The 26,842-nt window shown below is 39.0% G+C and overlaps 1 protein-coding gene across 2 annotated transcripts in view; it reads left to right on the top strand.

The window, feature by feature from the left end:
• Window positions 1–26,842, top strand: part of PTPRG (protein tyrosine phosphatase receptor type G) — an 837,085-nt gene that overhangs the window by 191,181 nt on the left and 619,062 nt on the right. For both annotated transcript variants that reach the window (XM_049777272.1, XM_049777271.1), the window contains exon 2: window positions 11,971–12,075. In XM_049777272.1, coding sequence (XP_049633229.1) covers window positions 11,971–12,075 — 105 coding nt within the window. The remainder of the gene's footprint in view (window positions 1–11,970; window positions 12,076–26,842) is intronic.

The raw sequence follows: 26,842 nt of genomic DNA, 5'->3' as shown, positions 1-26,842 counted from the left end.
GGATTTCCTCCATGCTGGTAACAAATTTGGCACACATAAATAAAAACAAGCCCAGACCCATAGCACTAGTGACACAAAACACTGTAGCATTATGCTTATTTTGACAGTTGTCTTGATCACTAAAGATTCAAAGGGAAATTATAATTATAGAAGAAATAAAGATTTGCTGCAATTGACATTAACACACCTTCTCTTTCTTGATGTCCATCTTTTCCTGGTGAGAGTAAAGAACCAGTAGACTTGTTTTGTTTAAAAAAAAAAAAAACCCAAATTATTAAAATGGATTGGATTTACATGACTGATATTTTTATCTGATACCCCAGATGTCTGAAGCTAGGATCCATTTTTTACAAGGATTCGAGTGATCCTTCAGTGTTTTCAGATTTTCATCATATATGTCTAATGAGCCTCAAGAGTAAACCAATTTAGAAAGGTGTTCCTTTTTCTTGAAACTATTGTTTCAGACAACTTTGAACAACGGCATAGTTAATGACATAGGATGATTGTTCTTTTTTTTTTTTTTTTGGTTTTGGTTTTTGGGCCACACCCGGCGGTGCTCAGGGGTTACTCCTGGCTGTCTGCTCAGAAATAGCTCCTGGCAGGCACGGGGGACCATATGGGACGCCGGGATTCGAACCAACCACCTTTGGTCCTGGATCGGCTGCTTGCAAGGCAAATGCCGCTGTGCTATCTCTCCGGGCCCGATTGTTCATTTTTATTCCTTCTACCATGCTGTCTGATTGAAAATTAGAACCTGGTTTTTGCAATCACTTATTTTAGAGTGTTACCATAAGAATGGGTTATGCTATTTTGTTTCTCTTCAGGACTTATGTCGGTTTTCTCGAGCTGGTTTTTTGGTATTCTTCTTTTTTTTAAATCGCCTATGATTTTTAGTAATCTATTTGTTAAAAAAAAATAAAAGAAGTCATGGCTCTATTTAGGTCTCTTTACCACTTTAGCTGAGAAGTATTTTTATTTGGTCGCTGGAACAATAAGTTCATTTGAATATACTGTAATATAATCTATTGTATTTCAGATTACCACAAACAATTAGAAGACCTATTTGTGCTGCAGCAGTTTTAAAGGCATGCACTTCTTGATTCATCTTTTTGGGAGATGCTCACTGAGTAGATTTTACTACAATTAATTGAAATGCAAGCACAAAGGAGATGAGAGACTGATCAGAATATTTAATTACTTTTAACTATAATTTGATACTCCAGCCCATCGTAGGTATAAAAAAGATAAAGATTTGTTCATTTTAGACTATTGTGTGGGATTTAATGCTCTCGAATGCTCTTGAAAATTTAGAGAAAATTATACTTGATAGAAATTTCACCATCCATGAGAGAGCTTTAGTTTGTTTGTTGTATGGGTAGTTATAATAGATGTAAACAGCTTGACTCACTGCTTACCTGCCATTTTGGAAAAAAGGATTCTGAATTTGAAAATGGGAATACTTGTCATTTAATTTTTGTTGGTTTATTTTTTGGCATCACTTCTGGCAAAGAACTAGGATTCTATACGAGAGCCCTTCATCCCTCATCCTCATTCAGTAATTGTCATTCTGGCACTGGAAAAATCAGAATTACCTTTTTAAAAAAAAACTTTATTTATTTTGGGGCCGGAGAGATAGCATGGAGGTAAGGCATTTGCCTTGCATGCAGAAGGACAGTGGTTTGAATCCCGGCATCCCATATGGTCCCTGAGCCTGCCAGGAGCGATTTCTGAGCATAAAGCCAGGAGTAACCCCTGAGTGCTGCAGGGTGTGACCCTCCCCCCCAAAAAAAAACCAAAATAAAACTTTATTAATTGTATTGTCTGATTGGTTTTGGGGCCACACTCAGTGGTGCCCAGGGCCACTCCTGGCTCTGTACTCAGGAATCTCCCCTGGCAGGCCAGGGGACCATAGGGGATGCCGGGAATTGAACCTGGTCCCTTCTGGGTTGGCCACATACAAGGCAAAGGCCTTACTACTGTGCCATCTCTCCAGCCCCAATCTTTGTACAGATGTTTTTCAATTTTGGATGTATGCTAATTTATTTCTGTATATATATAACATACACACATATAGATTATATACCCTAGTGTAGCTTCCACCCAGTACCACAGGGTATGCCCTTTCCCCCCCAAAATTATGGATATATGGGTTGGGGGGGAGAGTACATCCAGTGGTACTGGGTGGAGGCTACATTAGGGTATATGCACCTGGAACCTTTAAGGGCCAGGAGTTGAACCTGTCCTTCCTTCATGCAAGCCTTCCTTCATTCAACCTATTGAGCTGTTTCTCTAGCCCTCTCAGTTCTTGGGGTGACTCAGAATTATATATACAGTTAAGTGGACATGTCATCAAGTGCCACTACACTATTTTGCTTTGGGTCCAATATATTAGACCTGCTCTAGACAAAGCACTGCGCTGTTAATTATAAACTTACTCAGGTTTCACCTTTGTACAACCTCTGTCATAGAAATTATTTCCCTTCTAGGAGGTCAGAACATGGCTGGGATCGAGTAAATACCATTCATTCAGTGAGTTAAACTCAAAGAGTAAAGTGGTGGAATGTTGTGGTTATTTTGAACATTTGGGCCCAGCCCAGATCTTTCTTTCTTTCTTTCTTTCTTGGTGGACACTTCAGACTTCATTCATTTTTATATGCACCAGCACCAGATGCGGATGTAAATGGATCATCTTTGTCAGAAACAATAAAACATTAGTTAGACACTTTAATTCCAATTCACACATTTGCCATTTGGAAAGAAAAATGTTCTCTATCAATATGTAAGAACATTTATTTTTATCCTAAGTAGATTCAGTGACCCTGTTCTTCTCTTTGGCAGTAAAACCTAGGAAAAGAAACCTATGTCAAAATAAAGAAGTTATTGAATATAGTGTTTATGGGGGCTGGTTTCTTTGTATGAAAAATGATTACCTTATGCATTAACATGGAAAACTTGACCCAGCTTGAAATCCCTTCTCCCCATCAAAATTTTTGTGAGAAAGAGAGTAGGATTATATAGAATCCTCCTAAAGAAACAGCGAAGGGAGATGAGATACTCATTTGTGTTTACATTCCTGTAATAAAAGCCTTTATTGTCATAAACAGGTGGATCTTGGAAATTAAATCATGTACATAGCAACCCCTTTCATTGATGTCTTAAGTAGAGGTAAATCAGGATAGTTTTTCTAGGCTTGGATTGGGCCTTTGGGTCTGGAAACAGTTTTATCATTTTTGCTGCAGGCTGGAATTGAGGTAGGCTCCATAGAAGTTGAGAGAGGTGATAGAGTTTATAGAAACTCCCTGATGAAAATACCTGTCACTCACAGAGCTGTCTGAATAGCAATCAACTTGACTTAAGATTCCTCCTGCTGAGAGAGACTTAGGCATCACTGGCTAGTTAGTGCTATTGGTTTTGAAACCTCTACTTTCATCCTGTCAAAATTGAGGGACTTAATATTCTCCTGGGAGTCACTTATTATTTCCTTTCTAGAACATAAAGTCAATGTGTAACTTTTTAATTCATTTTATTAAAAATTTTTTTATGTGGGGCACACTTGATGGTGTTCAGGGATTATTCCTGTCTCTGTACTTAGGAAATGCTCCATTTGTTGCTTGGGGGATCATCGGGGTGGGATACAGAGTTTGAACCTAGGTCACTCATGTGCAAAGCAAATGCCCTACCCACTGTATTATCACTCTGATCTGGCCCGAGTTTTTCCTTTCTAAACGAATTTCAATGTTACACTATCCAGACCTTGGAAACTGCCTGAATTTGATAACCCTCAGTGCCCAGTTAAGTTACTCTATACTTGTGTGGTGGTTGAACTTGGACTAGAGACCGACCACTTACTAATTGTACAGTAGGGTATAGGTTAGACTTCTTTTATAGCTTTCTTGTTTTGGTTAGTTTGTTTATTTGGGGTCAATGCCCCATGGTGCTCAGTGCTTGCATTCTGTTTTTCACTCAAGAATCACTAATGGCAGGCTCAGGGATCAAACTCTGTTCAATTATGTTCAAGGCAAGCACTCAACCCACCATGCTACCTGTCTGGTCCCTCCTTTGTTTCTTACACTGGTTGCATCACTATGATTCATTTTTATTGAAACATTTTTATTGAAACATTCTGTGCCGCCACTAAGATCTCTCCTGAGCTTTCTGCTGAATGAGGATTTTAGCTCCATAGTGGGCTCAGTGCCATGGAACTTGGTAGAATAGATGGTTGCATAACACTAACTCCTCCCTCTTTTTTAGTTACACTCTAACCATAGGTAGATTTATACTTCTTGTCTACGCTGAAGAGTGAAATTGCATATTTTCATAAGCATGCTCCATTTTTAATTGTGTAATTAAGTTGCTGACATAAGCAAGTATGTAATTTCACATTAAGGTAAGAATCTGTAAAGCCATGCATTTGCATAATTTAATTTTCTGCAGAGAAGAGATTGAAAATCAATACTATGATTCATAGCCTAACCATATCACTGCCATGTTGCTGTTGGTTGGCTGCTTGAGCTTAAAATAAAGAGTATTAAAATTGATTGAATTTGGTGTACTTGTCTGTATCTTGGGAACCACAGATTGTTTCTTTTTGTAAATCTTTGCTATTTGCCAATACAATATTAAGTTGCCCATTATACTCTATGCTTTTATTTTGGGACCACTGTTCCAATGATAATTTTTGTTTTGTTTTTGGCCCATATCCAGTGGTGCTCAGAGACCACACCTTAGGTTCTTGCTACTTATGGTGCTCAAGGATAGTGCAGTTCTGGTGATCAAACCCTTGTCACCTGCATGCAAAGTATGAGCCCCAGTTTGTTGTGCGATCACTCTTTGGCTCTCAAATGATGATTTAAAAAAACATCTTTAGGTGCCTGAGCTATAGCGCAGTAGTAGGGCATTTGCGTTGCACACGGCTGATCCAGGACAGACCGTGGTTCAATCTCTGGTGTCCCATTTGAACCCCCAAGCCAGGACCGATTTCTGAACATAGAGCCAGGAGTAACCCCTGAGTGTCACCAGGTGTGGTTCCCAAACCAAAAACCTAAATAAATAAATAACATCTTTAAAGAGTTATCTTGTTATAGGATAAAAATGCAATGAGGCATTGTGTTTTGTTTTAAGTGATGCAACTGCCAGTAAATTGTGCCTAATGATACTCCCATTTAGGGAAAAAGAAAGCAGAAATTATTGACATAGAAGAAATCAGAAGGAAAATAAATATAGTCATCTTCGGTGAATAGTTTGTGTGTAAGAAGTCTGGTTGCCAGGCCATCAATTCTTTTGCTGACCAGTAACATTTCTGAGTTGTTGTATCCTTGAAGAGTGTTGTTGGGTATTCAAGATCATTTTTTTCAACTTCTTGTTTCAGATGTTTGCTGTTCTAAATGGAGGCCAATGAGTAGAAAGCAGGACAGGAGAGGAGAGGAGATGAGAGGAGAGGAGAGGGTTGTTTTCATTTTGGTGCTTATGTAAACTCACGCATGCGTAAAGAACTAGATCATCCTGTTCTGGATTTGGGTGGGAGGAGGATCCCAGGGGTGATCAGAGGGGATGGGGCCATTCCCAGGGGACACTTGGCCCAGTGCTCCTCCAGTCCAGCAGTGCTGGGGATGACCAATGCCACCACTGAAGACCTCAGAGGAACTATGTGTGGTGTTGAAACTGAATCTCTGGCCTTCACATGCCTGTCATGTGCACCAGCCCTGACTTGATAGTCCTCTGATACAGAAACCTTCAATTTTCTTTTGTTGCCATTCTTTTTTTGGAATTTTGGGCCACACCCGGTGACGCTCAGGGGTTACTCCTGGCTATGTGCTCAGATATTGCTCCTGGCTTGGGGGACCATATGGAACACTGGGGAATCTAACCGCGGTCCTAGGTTAGCGCGGGGCAACTCAGACGCCTTATCCCTTGTGCCACCGCTCTGGCCCTTTGTTGCCGTTCTTATATTCATTTATTTATTCATCATTCACCAAATATTAAACACATACTCTTGGCCAAACTCCATCACAACTGGTAGGCTGAGAACTGCTGATCGCCATGAGCATAAAGTCCTTTACAATTCAGGCAGCATGCCCTTCTGAGCCAGTTTTTCTGTCCATTTGTACTTTGTGTAACTACCTGCATTGAATCTCAATGCTTAGAGGAATAGATGAAGACAGAATCCACCCATCTTCCTTGGGAGACTTCCTAATCCCCTTTATTACAGTTCAGTAATGGTGTGGTTTACAGAAAACTATATCTCAGCCCCAAATGAACTTTCTTTAGAGTGCTCAGATTCTTAGTTTAGATCTCTTCCACCTCAGTGGGAAGGTATGGATGCTGGGACAGCTTGCAGTTTAAAGAATACAGATTCTGTGGTTTTACACTGTCGTGGAGGATCTTGTTATGCTCACCTCCCTTGTTTTTGAATTGCATATACCTCTGGAGATTCTGCTTTCTTGGTCTGAGGTTAGTGGATTTGGGGAACTACTTGGTGAGTGTGGAACTTTAGAATCTATGGCCTAGAGCTAGTCTAAAGAATGAAACTTTAAAAAATGGAATTCTGAAGTAGATCTAATATCTTGTTACCTGGTAAATCTCTATTGCTTTGCTTTACTGGCAGGACCGTGATGACACTGTTTGAGAGATGCTGTTGGCTGCCTCTGTCCTCTTTTGTACCAACAACCCCAATGATCTCAAAAGTTCTGGGAAATGAAGAACACTTTCTTTTCAGGAAACAGTAGGGTGGAGTGGGTGTGGAGATTCCAACTTTAGATCATTTCTTTTGTAAAGGGTTCGTGTAGAAATTAATAACATCCTTGAAGTTAACCCCATTTTCTGACTTTCAGTCTGGTTTATTTGTATTTGAGATTCCTGCCTCAAATGCTGGTTTACTTTGGAGTGTCTAATTTCTGAGATTGATGTCACACTTGTGGGATTTCTAAAGCATGCTATTTTCTGCCCATCTAGCTCTTTGCTAGTGTTGTAACATCAGTTGTCAAGTTATAAACTATGCGGGATAGAGTTGAGAATGTCAGAGTTGGAGGTCACTGGAGAGAGGATAGTGGTTTTTAAGTCTCACTCCAAAATAGTCATTGAAGAACTTTAAGACCATGTACTGCTTTCTGGACCCCACTTAGGACCAACTAAATTCATAGGTAGGTTGAAGGATCTATAAGTTGGTATGCTGATAACATTTGGGATTGAGAGTAAGAGCTATAGTCTTGACCATGGTCTTGTGTGTGGAGACATCTGGTAAAGAGTTGCAATGACTTATTTGAAGGTCAGTGTTAATATCATTTGAGGCATCTTTTGTCTGCAGGTCACAGGTGAAATGAGGTTTGGCAGATGCTTGGTTCAATATAAAACATGAAACTGTTTTATGGGTATGGATTCAAATTGGTTTTGTCACAGATTTAAGTTATATCAACAGATCCATAGATTTTTGGTTCTTTCTTCATTCCATTTTTTCAGCTCTACAATGAATCCTCTAGTTGACCCTCAGAAACACTCCCATGAGGCTTCTGATTCCCTGTCATAATCCTTTCTGGAAGAGAGCAGACCTTTTCTGATTGGCCAGTATCTTGAGTTCCACTAGAATTATGATTTACAATGATTGGTATCAATCAGTGAAACCTGGCTTACCCTTTGGGTGTGGTTTTCCCATTATGACTTGTGGCTGAATTGATGGGGTTTTGATGCTTACAAAATCAGTCTCTGCAATATATTTCCATTATCGTGTCAGCATACCGTTTTTTTTTTTTTTAAAGATTTTAACTATTATGGGGCTGGAGGAATAGCATGGGGGTAGGGTGTTTGTCTTGCATGCAGAGGATGATGGTTTGACTGCCTGCATCCCTTATAATTCCCCAAGCCTGCCAGGAGTGATTTCTGAGCGTAGAGCCAGGAGGAACCTGAGCCCTGCTGGGTGTGACCCTAAATCCCCCCCAAATTATTTTAACTTACTATAACTTGGGAAAAGGGGGTTTGGGCCTTGCCTCTTTCAGAGGCTATTTAAAATAGCCTCTGGTCCTAATAAGGTATTTAAAATACACTCTGTCCAATACTGTGTGTGGTGCTCTTGGTGTAGAAACTTACATGGTACTGAGAGTAATCCTATGAAATTGGCAATTTTAGCTCTATTTTACTGAAAAGGAAAGCAAGGCTCTACTTTTATTTTTTTGTGGCCCCATTTCCTTCTCTTAGCTTTAGCTGGACTTTTATTTCAAGTTTTTTTGGAGTTGCTCTTGGAAATTCATCTGAGTGTTGATGAGCTTTTCTTGGTACTTGTGATTTGTTTCAGCAGGTTCAGATTATGCCAAATGTGGGGAAAGTTTTCTGGGTCTTTGTGCATCTTCTACAATCGCAGGCTGGGGGGTTGGGAAGAACTTTATCTGGGGCCTTAATACATATTAATAGTAATCATATATAATTATAGAATACTATTTATATTAATATTTTATTACACACTAGAAATTATATTAATATGTAGTTATATTAATATAAACTATCAATTGTATATATTAATATATATGCCTAGCAATGCAGTACAGAATGAGAAACATGAATCCAGAAAAAAACATATGGCTACTGTTCATGGAAACAGGAGACAGCAGACACAAGAAGCAGAACGCTAATGGGGCGTCAGCAATCTTGGCTCCAGCTGCACCAACATAACCTGACATCTGGTTTGAAGGTGAACTTGTCCCACAAACAATGTGAGGCCAAGGATGCACTGGAGCAAGCACAGTATGAGGTCTGTGCAGGAGCTGACTGACCCTTGGCTCCTGTCCGAAGCCTTCTCCTGGGATTGGGAGTTTGCGAATGAGGCATCAGTGAGATTTCGCCAGCATTTGTCAAAAAGAATTGGAGGTGGTGGAGAGGACAGTGATCGACAATGCTGAAAGGTCAAATTTGAGTTGGAACTGAGAAATAATATGTGACGATAGAGGAATCACACATGTCTCAAGGGGAGGAAGGACTGTCTCTAGAACCTCTGCAGTCCCTGCTGCTGAGCTGCCCTACCACCCAGCAGTCTCTGTCCATAGGCAGGTGCCAACAGATGTGGCTCATGCATGAGACAGAAAGAGTGTCTTCAGTAAAATATTTTCTTACTCAGAGACATTCGGAAGCATGTGTGTGTATATATGTGTGGGTATGGGTGGTTGTGTCTGTCTGCTTCTGAGCCCTTGCTTCCTACTCTGAGATAGGGGCTGTCAAATCTTTGACCTGGGCAAGCAGGAAGGTGGACATTAAGAATCGAGAGTTCCGTCTGACAGTTCCTTCAGCTGTGATTAAGATTGGGAGTCAGGACTTCATTGTTGATGAAACATCAACTCCATTGGGGTCCCTCAGTTTTTCTTTGTTTAAAATCCTGCTTCCTTGACCCTCCCTGCCTTCTGGGATATGGCCATCAATCATCGCCTTTAGACAGATAACACTTCCTGAGGGACAGACAATTTTTGAAGGAGGGTCTTGCATAATCTTTTATTAATGTGGAGTATCTATATCAGGCCTTGTAAACTCAGGGCACCTGAGCACATGGGACTAGAGTTTTTACATTAGATTTCACTGGTGTCCTTAATACCTTCCCCCCTATGTCTTCTGTACAAAATGCCCTAACTGCACCATGTATTTAATATAAACCCGGTTTGTAACTGAAAAACAAACAAACAAACCCCACGTTAGGCTTACCTAAAACATTTAAGCAGTTTCATCATTAAAGCATAATCGACCTACCTGTATCATTTCCATGGTCAAGATACCCTTTTTCTTCCCTTTTTTTTTTTTTCCTTTTTACCCTTTTTCTTCTTGACTTGATACAAAGATGATAATTTGGGAGTAATAATCTAGTGTGCGCTGGTAATTATTTAGTGGAGAAAAAAGTAGATCAGGAGGTGGGGAATTTTGGTTTTTGAGTTGAAAAGCTAACATCCCTGTTAATATCTGTGGCTTTGAAAGGTTCATGCACTAAAATTAAAGGATGCTTAGGTGGAAGATTTCTAGCTTGGCCTCATCCTTTAAAATGAATCAGAAGTTAGATTTGGACTTCAGTGTTCAGGATTGAGGATTAAGCATACATGATATCAAGTTTGTGTTTTCTTTTTTTTAGTTTTTGGGCCATACCCGGCGATGCTCAGGGGTTACTCCTGGCTGTCTGCTCAGAAATAGCTCCTGGCAGGCACAGGGGACCATATGGGACACCGGGATTCGAACCAACCACCTTAGGTCCTGGATCGGCTGCTTGCAAGGCAAACGCCACTGTGCTATGTCTCCGGGCCCAAGTTTGTGTTTTCTATGTGTATTTGGATTTTAGAGGATTTCCATTTCACACCAAAGGTCTTGTCTCTATGGAACATCTTTGTTTTTTGTTATCTTAAAAGCCTGTCTTGTCTTTGACATGTAAGCATAAAGTACTTACATATTCTCTTACTTTTCCTAATAACTGTCACATTATAACAAAGAACCTATCCATCGTGGTGAGATGATTATTATTACTTTGACTAAATTATTACTTTGACTAAATTAGAGAAGATATTATGTTTTCCTGCTACCGTCTTCATCTTACATTGAACATGTTTCCTCTCAGCATTTTCTTTTTAAAAACACTTGATTTTGTTAGGGTGCATCATTTTAATATTAATACAGACATGTGGGATGTATTGTTGGAAGTGTAATTCCATTTCATTTTTGGATTCTGGGTACCTGTGATCGTTGTCTTCTTACATTGTTAGTATTGTCAGGTGGAAGCTTACAGCAAAGCAGTTTGCTTCAAGGGATTAGTTTGGTGAGTAGGGCCAGAAACTCTGGACAGGCAGCAGGACTCATTCTAGAAAGGGAGAGAAGCGTAGTTTCATTTTGGAATTTAATAAAGTGTGTCGTGAATTGGTTTCTTTCATGAGCATTGTTGACACTGGGACATGAAGAGGCTCCCTGTTTCACATTTTTAGGTATAATGCGGTCTATTTTGGAGTTCAAGAACTGTACTTATTGCTTTGTATCCCTGCAGACTGCCAGGCCTCAGGGTCCACATTGGATACTTGCATTCACTCTGCTGTTTAGCTGCAGGTTTAACTGTGATACTAAGAAAAAAAAGTTCGAGTAAATCTCGGTCTTAATTTCACAGTGTTTGAAAGACAGTGTCACCTTTTGCTCTTTAAAACTTCTTGGAGGACCAAAGCAATAACACAGCAGGTAGAGCTTTTGCCTTGCACGCTGCCAACCCAGGACAGATCCGGGTTTGATTCCTGGCATCCCCTGTGGTCCTCTATACCTGCCAGGAGAAATTTCTGAGTGTAGAGCCAGGAGGAACCCCTGAACACTTCTGGGTGTGACCCAAACCAAAACAAAAAAATCAACCTTGAGGCTCTTGCTTTGCAAACCTCCTTGAGTCTCTGAAACCTTTTGTGTCTTGCTTGGGTCTAAGTTTATTAATTACTATTAATCTCAACTGACTGGGCCTGAGTGATAGCACAGCTGTAGGGCATTTGCCTTGCATGTGGCTGACCCGGGAGGGACCCAGTTCGATTCCTGGCATCCCAGATGGTCTCCCAGCCTGCTAGGGGCCATTTCTGAGTGCAGAGCCAGGAGTAACCCCTGAGCTTTGCTGGGCTAAATGTGGCCCGGAAACCAATCAATCAATAAAGTATTAAAAAACAACAACAACAACCTCAACTGACATTTCTGGCTCTATTTGTTGTAGAAACTTGGACAACCTCAAGTCAAAGCTATCTAGAAAACAAAGTAGTCTCATCATTAAAGACTACTGCGCCTAATGTCAAGTGGTAGCTTTCGAATCAAAGAGCAACAGCACAAGCTCTTAATGCACTGTTATTGCTGGCAGAGAAAATCATTGCGAAGCTATTGTTTATGCTAACAGTAATCCTAGTATTCTCCTTTCTGATAGCCCCATGTCCTGAAGTCTTAGGTCACTCACTGTTTTTTTCCCAGGGTGATGCTCTGTCTTACTGGAACTTTCCTCTCTTGCAGCGTTGACAGAAGGCTACGCGGGGACCCTGCATGAAAACAGACACGGCAGCTCAGCGCAGATTCGCAGGCGTAAGGCCTCAGGTGACCCGTACTGGGCTTATTCGGGTGAGTTGACATGTTCTGTCAGGCCAGTTAACATCCCATTAAAATTACTGCAAACTACACTTAGAATCACTCACATGCCTGACTTCAGTTTGTTCAAACCCTTTTTTACTTCACTGAAAGTTGAAATCCTTGCGTCTGTTTTTCTTCCAGGTTGCAAGGACCTTAATTTTATTTCTCCCACCTGTTTTTTCAGCCTGGTTTCCCACCCTCAATTTGCATTTATTTCAGAACTTTCCTTGTTAATGAGTTATTGTACCAAACTAGTAATTTTCCAAAAACACTACCTTATTCATTTTGAGCTTTTCAGTAGCTGTAATTTCAGAAAGCAGAAAATACAAAACAAATCTCAAGCTGCCAATTGTCTACTAAATATTACAATGCATTCCAATATCAAAACGAGCTTTTATGTTCAGTTAGAAATGCAGATTTATTTGCAAATCAAATTTTGCTTAGCTGACTGTAGCTCAACACTTTACTCTTTGGCTTTCTATATTCCTGTTTAGTTTTTTATTTCTACTGCTTTTGAGACAGTGAAGAGAATGGACAGTACTCTTAAGTATGTTGTGCATTTTATAGGAAATAATTTGTGGGGGTGGTAGTGTTGGGCCACTGCTCATGGGTTATTCTTAGCTCTGTGTTCAGGGATCACTCCTGGTGGGGTTTGGGGTAACAATATGTGGTGCTGTGGATCTATCTGGGATTGACTACATGCAAGACAAGTATCCTAGCTGGGCTACTATCATTCTGGCCCTAATTTTCTTGTTAATTATTTTGCCTCCCAAGTGACTCAAATGCCACTCCTTGTAGTTCTTGGCTATTCAGACCAACTTGGTTCGTTCAGCAAGGAGTCAAGAATATGGTGCTACTCAGACTTTTGATGTCAGAATGGCCTATCCTGGTATAACCTGGAGGTGCCTAGTGCTTTTGTGGGACTGTATGGTACCAGGGAATTTCACTGGGGTTGGACACATGTAAAGCTTAACTTCTGTGCTCTCTCTTAGCTCTGTTTTCTTACCCTTTAAAGAGTCAGAAAAATTATAATCTTCAAGAGCATACAGACCTTTCTAGATTATATTTGCAAGCACTTTCCCACATCTGATAGATGGAGTGTTATTTCTAAAAGGAGTCTTGATGCTCACAAATATATGGAAAATATATTGAAGCTAATTAACAAGAAGTGCTTGAGGAAGACAGACCACTTTAGAAATTACTTTGGCACTGAGTAATTCAAATCGTTCGTATGAAAAATCCTGGAGACGTGGGTATTAGTCTTAATAACAAATCTGTATATTATGCAATATTGTTGCAAATAGAATGGAAGGTATTATTTTCATAATGCTTTGGTTTTAAATCCTGAATTTTCTTCTGCAAATCTTGTTAAATTTATGTCAGTATAAAATTTATAGGTTCAATCTTTAATTATACTTTATCTATTGGCTTTTTTTGCATCCTTTTGTCTATTGATAAATTTCCTGCCCCTACAGGGAGAGTAGCCTATCTATCTGTTTTGTTTTGCAAGGAACAGATAGTGATTCTGAAGTCTTCCATCACACCCCGTTCCTTGTGATTAGAATTATCTAATTAGTGCCTTTTGTCACTATTTCTGATAAATGGAGGAAATTGAGGTATGAAGGCCAAAATTATTTATATATAGCACCTTGCCAAGAAACGCAAAGAAAATTTATCATTTTGTACTCTGTGGCTTCATATCAGTTAGAAGCATAAAGTGGGTTGCTATTTACAGTTCATCAATTTAGAGTAATAATGCTATTAGTCAGGATATTGGGAGTTAGATCTCATCAGCATCTTCAATGGCAAGTGGCAGTGGGAGAAAGAAAGGCCTTTCCCAGTTCTTTCATGAGATCTGGCATGCAGGTGTTGCAGCCTTTGTATTATAACCTTTGTTGTTATCATAACTATGATGGACTTAAGGAATCTCTCTATTGTATTCTGGAGTGCATTGTATCTAGATATATAGAAGGTCTAAGAGTTGAACTTCTGGATAAGAGAGGTAGTATACTTTTCTGTAAACATTAAGATGAGTATATACTTGAGCCTTTTCAGGGTATATGGTAAGAAATGCATGGAGATTGACAGTGGTTTTCTTTTTGGTCATTTTATTTATTTATTATTTATTTATTAGTTTGGTTTTGTGGGCCATACCCAGTGACATTCAGAGGTTACTCCTGGCTATGCACTCAAAAATTACTCCTAGCTTGGGAGACCATATGGGATGCCTAGGGATCAAACCACGGTTTGTCCTAGGTTAGAGCATGCAAGGCAGATGCCCTACCACTTGTGCCACCGCTCTGGCTCCCTAGATCATTTTAGTTTTCAATATAAAAGCTCAGCAACCTAAATTTTGTCAGTTAAGAAGTGTATTTTTATTTCTGGGGATGAGAATTAATCAAACTACCATCACCTTTAAGTCTTGACCAATCAATTTTTCCCCATGTTTTGAGGGGTTAAATTTTTATTTGTCAACTAACATTTCCTAGTGTTCTTTTAGGTGCTCTTTATAGCTTGCCAGTCTTGAGTAATTATAGAGACTGTTTGAGGAATGCCTGGCATATTGTGACTTGGCCTTTTACAAAATGGTTTGCCTTTTCTGTAAGCCTGCGTATTTGAGAAGATATTAAGATGTTCACCTCAAGATGTTAACCTCATTCATAAAAAAAATTTATGGTGTTGCAGCACATGAGCGCAGCAGTAGGTCATTTGCCTTGCATGCAACAGACCCAGGAAAGAACCTCAGTTTGAACCCTCCGGCGTCCCATATGGTCCTTCAAGCCAGGAGCTATTTCTGAGTGCACAGCCAGGAGTAACCCCTGAGTGTCATTGGTGTCTCCCAAAATCCAAAAAACAAAACAAAACAAAACAAAAAAACAACAACCAAACGAAAATTATGGTATTGTCTTGAAGACAATAGTCTAAGGCAAGTTCCTTAGACTATCTTTTAGATAGGAGAATTTCAACAAATCTCTACTTTGGGATTGGAGTGATCCTGGTAAACCTGCAAAACACTTGGGATGAACTCAGGAGAAGAAGCAGCAAGATTTACAGCAAGAGATAGAATTCGTTGGTGAATGGACATTAGTGAATTTGAGGCTTTTGGGCTCCTGGAATTGCTCATCAGATGCCTATCTTTTTACTGAGGAAAGTTATCTTTATAGTTGATCATATTTATTGGTGCAGTTTATGATTCTAAGACTAACAAAGACATTTCCATTCCATTGCATCATCTTGGGTACTACATACATCTTGTTTATGTTAGCAGTGCTCCAAAACATGGTTTTGGAAGGCTTATTAAGAAATGCTCTTGCCCACATCTGTAGCTTTAGTGGAGGGGATTGTTCAATGAGGATTTGGAGTTCATGTGTTTCTAGTTCCATTGTGATTTCCTAAATATTGGTTGTCTTGCTAGTTCTTAATTACATCTTTTGTACAAAGGGAGGTCAGGATGACTGAGTTCATACAAGCATAAGAGATATGAAGGGCATCACTGTGTAAGATATTATTATTATGAACCTTTAAATAACAATGGAATATCAAGATTGCTTTAAATCCTTGGTTTTATTTTCTTTATTCCAAGTTAGAGTAAAAAAAGGAGTGACATTCTATAAATGTGACATGCACATAAAATTATGCTTGAGAAAAAGGTAATTTAATATTTCTCATTGGAAATATTAAAGCAATTTGTTTTCTGTTCATTTCTCCTGACAAGATACAGATATTTTTCTGTTACTTGAGGTGATGACAGATCATGAGTTGGAGTTTGCTCAATACTTCTGTAATAAAGAAGCTCATGGTAGGTAGGATATCACTGTGGAAAAAGAGAAACAAATATGGAGCAAATTTATATAAGAATTTGAGACATTTTGGGGGGCCGGAAAGATAGCATGGAGGTAAGGCATTTGCGTTGCATGCTGAAGGATGGTGGTTCAAATCCCGGCATCCCATATAGTCCCCCGAGCCTGCCAGGAGCGATTTCTGAGTCTAGAGCCAAGAGTAACCCCTGACCACTGTCGGGTGTGACCCAAAAACCAAAAACAAATAAACAAATAAAAAGAATTTGAGACATTTTTAGGGGCCAGAGTGATAGTACAATGGATAGAGCCTTTGTCTTGCAAATGGCCAACCTGGGCTCTATCCCCAGCATTGCATATGGTTCCCCAAGCCTACCAGGAGTAACTCTAAGCACCAATAGATGTACTCCCCCACAAAAAAGAATTTAAAATATTTTAATAAAGGCACCCCCCTTTAATTTTCCTCCTCAAATGCTTCTAGACAAACTGGTTGTATTCCTTTTACTTGTTAAAAAAAATTCTGCTCTTTTATTTTAAGTCATGTAGTGTACATGTTTCTTTTGTAAGAAAGGAACAATCAATAAATCAGTCAATCAATAATTAATCAATCAGTAACCAATAAATCAGTCAATTCTTATTCACTGGTGTGCAGTGATAAAAAAAACTTCCTTACAGGAAGTCTGATGTGGTGTGCTGAATAAAGGTTTAGCAATTCCTGCCTGGGTGAGGCATCCAGACTCCTTTCTGTTTGTCAACTTTTTATACTATGAATTAGGCATATATGGTATGTCTTGATGATGATTTTAAGAATTTTATAAAGGTAGATATAAATATGAACACCTGGGGCCCGAGAGGTGGCACTAGAGGTAAGGTGTCTGCCTTGCAAGCTCTAGCCAAGGAAAGATCGTGACCCCGGTTCCATCTCCCGGCATCCCATATGGTCTCCCCAAGCCAGAGGCAATTTCTGAGCACTTAGCCAGGAGTAACCCCTGAGCATCAAACGGGTGTGGCCCGAAAAAAAAAAATAAATATGAACACCTGGTATAAATTTTGGTCTCTAACTCTGGAGTGGAATAGGTATTTTTTAGGTAAATAAATAGGTAATTATTGCCACCTCATTATACTATTCATAACTATCTCATTTTTTAGCTGTGGTCTTTTAAAAATCTGTTTTGGTGGGGGAAGGGTAGAGAGAGAAGTCTATCTAATTTTTCTAGCTAAATCTAATTTTTCCAGCTAACTGTAGAATCATTGAGTATGGGGCTAAATCTCAGTTTCTTGATTTTTCTGCTTTGTGCCAGATTATTTAATATTGTGCATATTTTATGAACATATTTTAAGTGGGTGATTGGATGATGGACAGACAGACTCCAACTAATGCCTATGCTTGGGAGTTCGCTTAGGAGAATTTTAGGTAAATAAATGGGTGATTTCCAAAAGGTCTTACTGTTGGATTCTTTTAAGTAACAAGATCCCTTGATGAACTTAAGATATAATTAAATTCCTAAAATAACACTCCACGTCTATTTTTAATAATATCTATACAAGGGGCAAACAGAAATATATATATGCCCATAGAAGTCTTCTTCTGTTACAAAAAGTATGAAAGGCACTGTAGAACCTCAAAACGTACTGTGAATATTGTTGTATTATTTTCCCCTTTCCTAATGCCTTCTACGAAAATGTCTTAAGGGAATCATTTTCCAGAGACAATTTCGTTGCAGTTGAGGTCTTTTGATCTGCTGCTGTGTCTTAAGGGGGTAATCGCCTTCTAAATTTCAGCTCAAAGGCACTGTTAACCTTGGGGTCGGGGTGTAACTCACTTTGTAAATCACTTTGCATGTATGAGGCCCTGGGTTCCAGCCCTGTCATCAAAAATAAATAAAAGTAAAAACACTAATCACCTAGATCTTAACTTGATTTTCTTCTTTGTAGTTTTTATTTTATTTATTTTTGGGTTGAGGGCACACCTGGCAGTGCTCAGGGATTACGCCTAGCTCTGTGCTCAGAAATCGCTCCTGGTAGGCTTGGGGGACCATATGGGATGCCGGAGGTCAAATTTGGGTAAATCCCAGGTCAGCCGAGTGCAAGGCAAACACCCTGCCACTTTGTAAGCAGGTGTTATTTATGCATCTCTTCAAGTCATCTGTGAGTTTGAGTACCAGGGTTTGTGGAGTAATGGGAAGGGTCATCCTTCTCAGACTTGCTTTTGCCAGAGTTTTGTCTTTAAGATAAGTATGTATCTCCAGGGACCTGAATAAAGCCTTGAAGCTTGAAGTGATATGATAGTGATGGGGAACTGGACATAGTTCAGTAGGTTTAGATCATATTGGGGGTAGAGAAAGTTAAGGGCATAATTCATAGTCCCTGAATATAACCATGAAGGGTCTTACATAGGGTATCTACTAGTGATGAAGATGATAGGATTTTGCAATGAAATTCTGTTGTGCATGAACAGAGATGGTTTTATTATTGAGTAGTGCTAGTGGTCCCCTAAACTCTTCCCTGGGATTAGCCCCTGAGTATCACTGAATGCAGTCTAAAAACTAAAGGAAAATGAATTTTTTAAAATTCTTTGTTTTGCCTTTTTTTTTTTTTTCTTCATTCTTGTTGCTTGAACACTAAAGCTTCCTGCCTTTTCTCTTTGGATTTTTCACAAGTGCTTGCAAAGTTAGTGGGCATTGGAATATCAAGGGACAGTCAACAAATTTCCTAGTATTTTTGTGAATCTTGGCAAAGCATTGAGGAAGATGAAATAATGCTTTACTGTTCTATTGGGATCAAACATATATGTGTTACTTGTGGATAATGGCAGGCTGAGAATTGGGAATTTTAACTAGCTCTCAAGATAGGAAGTTGTTAAGAGTTTGTGAAGGTATTTTTTGTTCATATCTTATAAATTTTAAATATTGATGGTTTGGGAGAAAATTTTCTTTCAAACACATTTATTCCCATTTGGAATGTGACAGTCATTAGGGACTTTGGTAATTATTGTACATTCTTAGCAGGAAATTACTAAATTTGTACCAAAAATGAAACAGGGTAAATTAAAGATAGATTAATATAGATAATAAAGTACAAAGTAGATATGTTGAGAAATCTAAAGACTTAGACCCAATAGTTATTATATCTCTCATTGAGAAAAGTCATATTGTTCTTTCTACTTTTGTATGTCTATAATATTTTTATTTCATTGAATTAAATCTAGGCTATTTAAATTCATATGTAGGGAGTATTTTAGCTTAATGTTTTTATTTTTTAGTAAATAAATGAATTGTATTGAATTGTAATAATACTGGGTGGGGGAGAGAAAGGGCAGTACAAAAAACTGAATGGCAAGGCAGAGGAAAGCAAAAGCTTCTATCTGTATCACTGGCTGCCCCTAAATTTTCTAGGTGAAACATTTTCACTGACTTTTCACATTTTACAAAATGCTGATATGAACCATGCAAAATTTAATGAACTGATATTGACTTTGTTTGAAAATGAACATCAAGATTTATAGAGCAAAGCAGTAAATATTGACTGAAGGAGAGATAAGGTCAATATCTGCTTTGAGATAATATAAATCTTAATATTCAGTATTCTATAAATTTAGTGGGTCTATAGAAGGCATACAGAGAGTTACCTAGAAGTATATATTTTTCATATCTGTGATGGATAAAGTTAAACATCTTTCTTCCTTGTCGTAAATTTGAACGGATGATGTTCTTTCTTTTCAGACTAGCATCTTAGAGGCAGAAGTAAGGATTGTGTTAGTGAACTGACATGACTAATGTAAAAATGTAAAGAAAATACTTGCATTATTACTATGTTTAATAAGTTAATGATTTTCATAAGCTTTGTGATTTACTTAACACCCATCTTCCTTTCTGACTTAAACACACTTGTTTATTTTACTTTTATTCAAAACATTATGTAGCAGAATATAAAGAGGCTGAGGTCAGAGAGATAGCACAGTGGTAGGGTGTTTGCCTTGCACACAGCCAATCCAGAACAGATGGTGGTTCGTATCCCGGCAACTCATATGGTCCCTGTGCCTGCAAGGAGCGATTTCTGAGCATAGAGTCTTGAGTAACCCCTGAGCACCGCCAGGCATGACCCAAAAACCACGCACGCACACACACACACACACAAATATAAAAAATATGTTATGCTAATATTTTATTAACCTATTTTGGGCAGGGGTCACACTCGGCAATGCTCAGGGGTTACTCCTGGCTTCTACACTCAGAAATTGCTACTGGTAGGCCCGAAAGACCATATGGGATCCCAGGTATTGAACCGGAGTTCATCTGGTGTTGACTGCGTGCAAAGCAAACGCCCTACAGCTACACTATCGCTCTGGCCCCCATATTTAAGATTTTATAAAGAGTGATCCATTTGGAAGAAAAATTTCAATTAGCAGTTGAATGGCAGTCCAATATGGCAAAATAAAACCTTCTCTAGAAGATGTTATCATCATGATGGGAAGGTTGTAAAGCCTCTACTTATATGCCATCTGCAATGTCTGTGATGTCCAAGAGTTTTCCTTGAATTCACTTAAAAAGTAAGGGACCCATTTTAGGTCCAAATTAAAAAAAAAAAAGACTGAGTCATTCCATGTTCTTTTTTGGAACTATAATCTATCATGTTTTAAATCTTAAAATACATTTTGGCTGCCTGGAGCGACAGCACAGCGGGTAGAGCTTTTTTGCCTTGCACTTGGCTGACCAGAAACTGATTTGGGTTTGATCCCTGGCATCCCATATGGTTCCCAGTCTGCTAGGAGTAAATGAGTGCTGCTGGGTGTGGCCCCCAAAGAAACAAACAAACAAACAAACAAAAATACACATTGGCCTCTGAATAATTTCCTCTTCTGATCCAGCTTGTCTTCCAAGTTTGGGGTTCTCTGTGATTAACATTCCTCAATCTACATTCTACATTCCCTCCCATTGTTCCTGACTATTCCTACAGATTTCTTAGTTATTATAAATATCACCATTGCCTACTATGATATGAGGGTGGAGAATTTGAATGATTCTGGTAGTACTTTAACTTTTGCATTGAGCCTTGAATTCTCTTCCCCCCTTTTTTTGTTTGTTTGTTTATGGGCCATACCTGGTGGCACTCAGTGGTTACTCCTGGCTTTGCGTCCCCCTTGACTCAAGTTTGGTTGTCTGTCTAATATTCTCTGGATTTACTAGCTATTTGATCCAGTTGATCCAAGTTCTCCATTTATGAAGGCCATTTTTGGGGAGAAAAACAAGCTACTTTTAAAGCTTTGTGAGGATTTGCTACCCCTAAACTATCATTTAGCTATTCTTCTTCTTCTTCTTCTTTTTTTTTTTTTTTTGGTTTTTGGTTTTTGGTTTTTGGGTCACACCCGGCAGCGCTCAGGGGTTACTTGTGGCTCTACACTCAGAAATCGCTCCTGGCAGGCTCTGGGGACCATATGGGATGCCAGAATTCAAACCACCATCCGTCTGCATGCAAGGCAAATGCCTTACCTCCATGCTATCTCTCTGCCCCCTCATTTAGCTATTCTGCCCAATTATTGCTGTCCCCTTTGCTTCCTGAACTATTTTTCTTTCTTTTCTCTTCCTTTCCCCTAAATTGCAAATATTAGGACAATACTGTACTCACAGGTTGTCATTAAACTATTAGGTACTGATTGGTCATTGAGACATTTTAGCAGAAAATGAATTATTTCCTATTCTGTTGAAGTCGATTGTAGTGTGTTTTTGTTTCTGGGGCTCCATAAGATAAAAGGAGGCATTTTCTTCTTCTTGTTTCAAAGTGCATCATCCACACTCTCCTTTTGGAGAGTGATCCTGACGCTTTCTACAGGTCTTGTGGCTTTTATATTTTTACACCTTTCCCTAATGAGCTGTCCTAAAACACCCTCTCGTGTAAGGATGGCTCTTCCTTCCACATTTACTAGAGTATGAAAATAAAGTTTCAGCACTCACCACCAATTGGACCGCAGGCCTTGCTCTGGCAGAAAGGCATAGTCAGAAATTGCTTTCTGTTGTTACATACATGCTTCTGGCTGGCACTATTACTAGAATTTCTTTTCAAACTACATAAAAGTCATTTCCAGATTAATAATATTTGCGTACAATAATTTAAAAAAAACCATATCAGTATATATATTTTTAACAACTGCTCTATAGTTTTTAAGCTTCAGGAAAATACCCCCTGATGGTCCCAACATAAAAATAAAGTCGCTTTATCTTCCATAACTTTCCAAATATAGGAAGCCTCTGAGCAACTTCTTTGTGTACCATTTTGAATTACATTCTCTTTGATATTTGAATTCATCCATCTTTAGCCAGTAGTTTGGTCTTTAGAATGTCTTTCTTCATGGCTTTATTTTTTTCAGTAGTTTTAGAAGTCAGAAGCCCCAATAGAGAGTATAGAGAAAGACCTATCACTTTCACATATCTCTATTTTGGAGCAACTGAATTTTCCCTTCAAGTATCTACCCCAGGCCAGTCATCTCTCATAGTCACTCATCAGACCAGATCAGATGTCCACGCTTAATCTAATTGTTGTCTAGAGGAATGGGATTAGCTTGATTGCTTTACACCAATCAGGATTTACTCCATAAGTAGGAGTGGAAATAAATGACTGAGTGTTAGATAAGCATCTTATAATGTCGTTTATCCCTGTTGTCTTACCCAGTTCTTAAGAGCTAAGCAACAGCAAAGGGCTGGAATCTAGTACAGCAGGTAGGGTGCTTGCTTTGTTAACAGCTGACCTTTGTTGTTGGATCCCCAGATTTTCATATTGTCCCCCCAAGCCTTCCAGGAGTGATTTCTGAGTGCAGAGCCTGGAATTAGCCCTGAACACATTGCCCCCAAACGAAAACAAACAAAAAAGTTATAAAAAGGTGATTTATTTACTTTTGAAATGAAAATTTGATTCAGGAGGCCGTGATAGTTGCCAATTACATTTTATAGCTTCATAAAATTAGATTCTTTTTATATTCAGGTTTTTTGATTCAGTTCTCTCACCATTAGATATGCAGTAATTAAATTTTATTTTAGGTAAGTGTTTAGTTTTAGTTCATTTTTGTTTTAGTTTTATTCCGTTTAAGTAAACAGTAGCCAAATTTCACATACTCATAGTGACAAGTGACTTGTGGTAGCCTTTAAGCATATAAAACTTCAGCATCCATTGGGCCTGAACGATAGCACAGTGGTAATGCGTTTGCCTTGCATGTGGTCAATACTGGACACCCACTGGTTTGAATCCTGGCATCCCATAAGATTCCCTGAGTCTGCCAGGAGTGACTTCCTGAGCACAGAGCCGAGAGTAACCCCTGAGCACTGCCAGGTGTGACCCAAAAACCAAAACCAAACAAACAAGAATAAACCAGAAAAACCCTTAAGCATCCTTGTAGCGAAGTACTGTTGGTTTGTATTATTCAGACAACTGGACATTATAAAAAGCTAGTAGATAATGTTTATAAAACATTATTTCTGTCTTAGGCACTGGATTTGTCTTAATTGCTTTGTCTTAATTGATGTTTACACTTGCCCTCCGAGAAGTGCCCCTTTTGCAAGAAAAGGATTCTTGTTTGTGGGGAAGTGACTTCCTGGAGAGCAAGTCCGACTTGTCTCCTTAGAACTGCCACTTGCCTGTCTGTGTGCTTTGCCCACTCAACTATAGAACTATGTTTATAAATGGCATTACTTAATCGTTGTAAGCAGTCTATTACATAGATAATAATGGATGCAGATGTTGATTTAAGATTCACAGTAGTAAGACTGACCTGGGTTCAATTCTAGGCACCAGATATGATGCCTTGAGCACTACTGGAAGTGATATCAGAGGTCAAATTCAGGAGCAAGCAAGCTTTGAACATTGATGTGGCCTTCAAACAAAACAGCAACAAAAAGATTCCTTCTGGAGTGAAGGAAGTGGTCACTACTATTCTTTGTGCAAATTTCTCAAATAAGAAAAGCCCCATAATAGCTCCCTTTTTCTTTGGAGTCTTTAGAATTGTGTTCTCATAATTTTCATACATTATTTTGGAAACTGGAAAATAGTATAATGGGTAAGGCACTTGTCTTGCATGTAACTGAGTCTGGTATGATTCCTTGCTCCCCATTTGGTCCTAGAGTACCTGCATGAATAATCCCTGATCATAGAAGCCAGGAGTAAATCAGGTATGTCCTCCTCCTCCCAAACATAAAGAAACTGAAATGCCTCAGAACATTAGTTTTTGTTATTGTTCTATACTTTGGCTAAACAGATCAGTACTTTAGATTGAGTGAGTTTGTGTGTGTGTGTGCGCGCATGTTTTTCTCTCATCAGTCTTCAGTTCATTGAGAGATTCTCTGAAAGTGAGTCAAACAGTTGCCTTGTGGCATGCTTCGTTTCAACAGCCTGCTGCCATCAAAAACAAAACATAGACACATTTCCATTCCTACCTGGCAGCAGCCAATAGTAAACCAGGCACAAAATAATATGACATCATCTGAAACAACATAAAAAAAGAATAAATGCAGTTGATTGGTAAAAGGAAATAATAATAAACATACTGTTCATTATTATTTATTTTATTTTATATATATATATATATTTTTTTTTTTTGTCTTTTTGGGCCTCACCCCGGTGACGTTCAGAAGTTACTCCTGACTATGCACTCAGAAATCACTTCTAGCTTGGGGAACCATAAGGGGCCATTGGGGGAGCAAACCAAGGTCTGTCCTAGGTTAGCGCATGCAAGGCAAATGCCCTACTGCTAGCGCCACCATGCTGGCCCTAGAGATACTGTTTTTGAAGGAAAAGGTATCTAAAGTTTCTTTAATGAGGTAGTATTTATTGGAGGAATGAGCATTATAGCTATACAGATCCACTACTACAGGCAGAAGAAAGAGGGGCAAGGATTGAGTGCAGAAAGGTTCTATAATATGGCAGTATCATGCTTCAAATTATGTTTTTCTTTTCTTTATTTGTTTGTTTTTGGTTTTGGGTCACACCTGGTGGCACTCATAAGTTATTACTGGCTCTGCACCCAGAAGTCACTCCTGGCAGGCTCGGGGGACCATATGGGCAGCTGGGATTTGAACCGGTGTCCATCCTATATTGGCCGCCTGCAAAGCCTTACTTCTGTACTATCGCTCCAGCCCCCTCACGCCTCTTATTTTAGAGAGATGTCATTTTAGGACTTGGATCATATAGTCTCAAAAGGGTATTCAGTGTTTTAAAAAATGCACACATAAGTCCCCATGCTCAAGAATTAAAATGGTTAGTAGAACCACAGTTGGGAGCCCATTTCTGAAGGCTCACTGCTTTTGCAGTCTCACATGATGCCGGGAGTTCTTTATATTCAGTTATTTATCCAAAACCTTAATTGGGTGAGATTTTTAGAGTATATTTTCATGCTATCCCGGGTGGGTTAGCTATTATAGAATCAAGTAATAGCCTGGCATTCAGTATTTGTTGGAAATTGGAGAGTAGAAAAGGAAAGCCTACCTGGTTGACTGTTCTTTGCATTCAGTGCCAGAAATCATGAAAGAATAGAACATACTCCGTCCTGGTCAGAAACCCACCATTCTTGTCATGTGAAGGCTATAGCCGATAGTCACCCCAGATTAAAGAGGCAGTGGGGTTGCTTTTATTATTGTTTTATTTTGAGGTCACTAGTGATGCCTCTCTTTTTATCTAGGATGCTCCTATGAAGCAATGCCAATTTTAGTATTGCTGACAGCCAAGCACAGTACAGAATCTCTGATCCAATCTGCATGGTGCAAAGAGAACATTCACAGCTACCCCACAGAAACCTTGACAACTTTCTTCAAAGCTGGGAAGAGCAGCATATCCCCCCCCCCCATCTTTATTTAAATGATTACTTTAACAAAAGCAAGGACAGAAAAGAAAATAGAGCTCTGTGGTGAATGACAGGTCATCATGATCCGGCTTTTTGTCAAGTGTCTGCAGCTGAGTATTTGATATGGTACGGGTAATAATTGCCAGATTCCTCCCTGAATAGATTCTTTTCCTTCTGTGGATATATTAAATAAAAATTACAGTAATGGAAGAAAGATACAAATGCTTGATCTCTGCACATGTCAGGGTGTCTAGTTTTTACTAAGCCAAGGGCTGTTAAGGTGTTTTTTTCTGTCCCAAGCCCTCTTGTATATATTTGTACATAAAGGATTCAGTCGCTTCCCACAAGAGCTCAAAGTTTCTTTTTTTTTCTTTCTCTTTTGAAAACCAAGTTTCATTATCAATGACAGCCAGTGACTTTGAAGGTTAAATATATCTAGATCTCATACACTTATTCTGATGTTTCAATTGCAGGTCTGCTGAGAGTTTGCAAAGGTGTGTAGTAAGATCATTTATATGCCAGGCCAACCCATAAATATGCTTTTCTTAAATTGGAATGATAGCATAATACTAAAGTACTTCCATATCCATTTAAGTTGTGTGTCCACTTGTATTATTTCAGCTCCCTTGGTCCCTACAATTTGCACCTCAGGTCCAAAAATGCATTGATGATGAATATCATAGGAAAAGCACTGCATTTCTTCAAAGAAATGTTAGCAATATTATAATATCTTTTTCCTACACAGTATTCTTTCTTTTTTTTTTTTTTTTCTTTTTGGTTTTTGGGTCACACCCAGCAGCAGCATGCAGGGGTTATTTCTGGCTCTACACTCAGAAATCACTCCTGACGGGCTTGGGGGACCATATGGGATGCTGGGATTGGAACCACTGTCCTTCTGCATGCAAGGCAAACTCCCTACTTCCATGCTATCTCTCTGGCCCCTACATTGTATTCTTTATCCACCTATCATCATTTTTCTTTTTTCTTTATAAATAAATTCTTTATTTAAATCACCATGAGAATCACAGTTACAGTGTTTTTCATGATTGAATTTAAATCGTGCAGTGTCTAATACCTATCCTTTCACCAGTGCACATTTTCCACTCTCTCTGTTCCCAATTTCCTGCCCGCTCCCCTG

The sequence above is a fragment of the Suncus etruscus genome, chromosome 7 (genome assembly GCF_024139225.1).
Source record: "Suncus etruscus isolate mSunEtr1 chromosome 7, mSunEtr1.pri.cur, whole genome shotgun sequence".
Lineage (NCBI taxonomy): Eukaryota > Metazoa > Chordata > Mammalia > Eulipotyphla > Soricidae > Suncus > Suncus etruscus.
The sequence above is the reverse complement of the archived record's forward strand: the minus strand, read 5'-3'. Positions and strand labels throughout refer to the sequence as shown.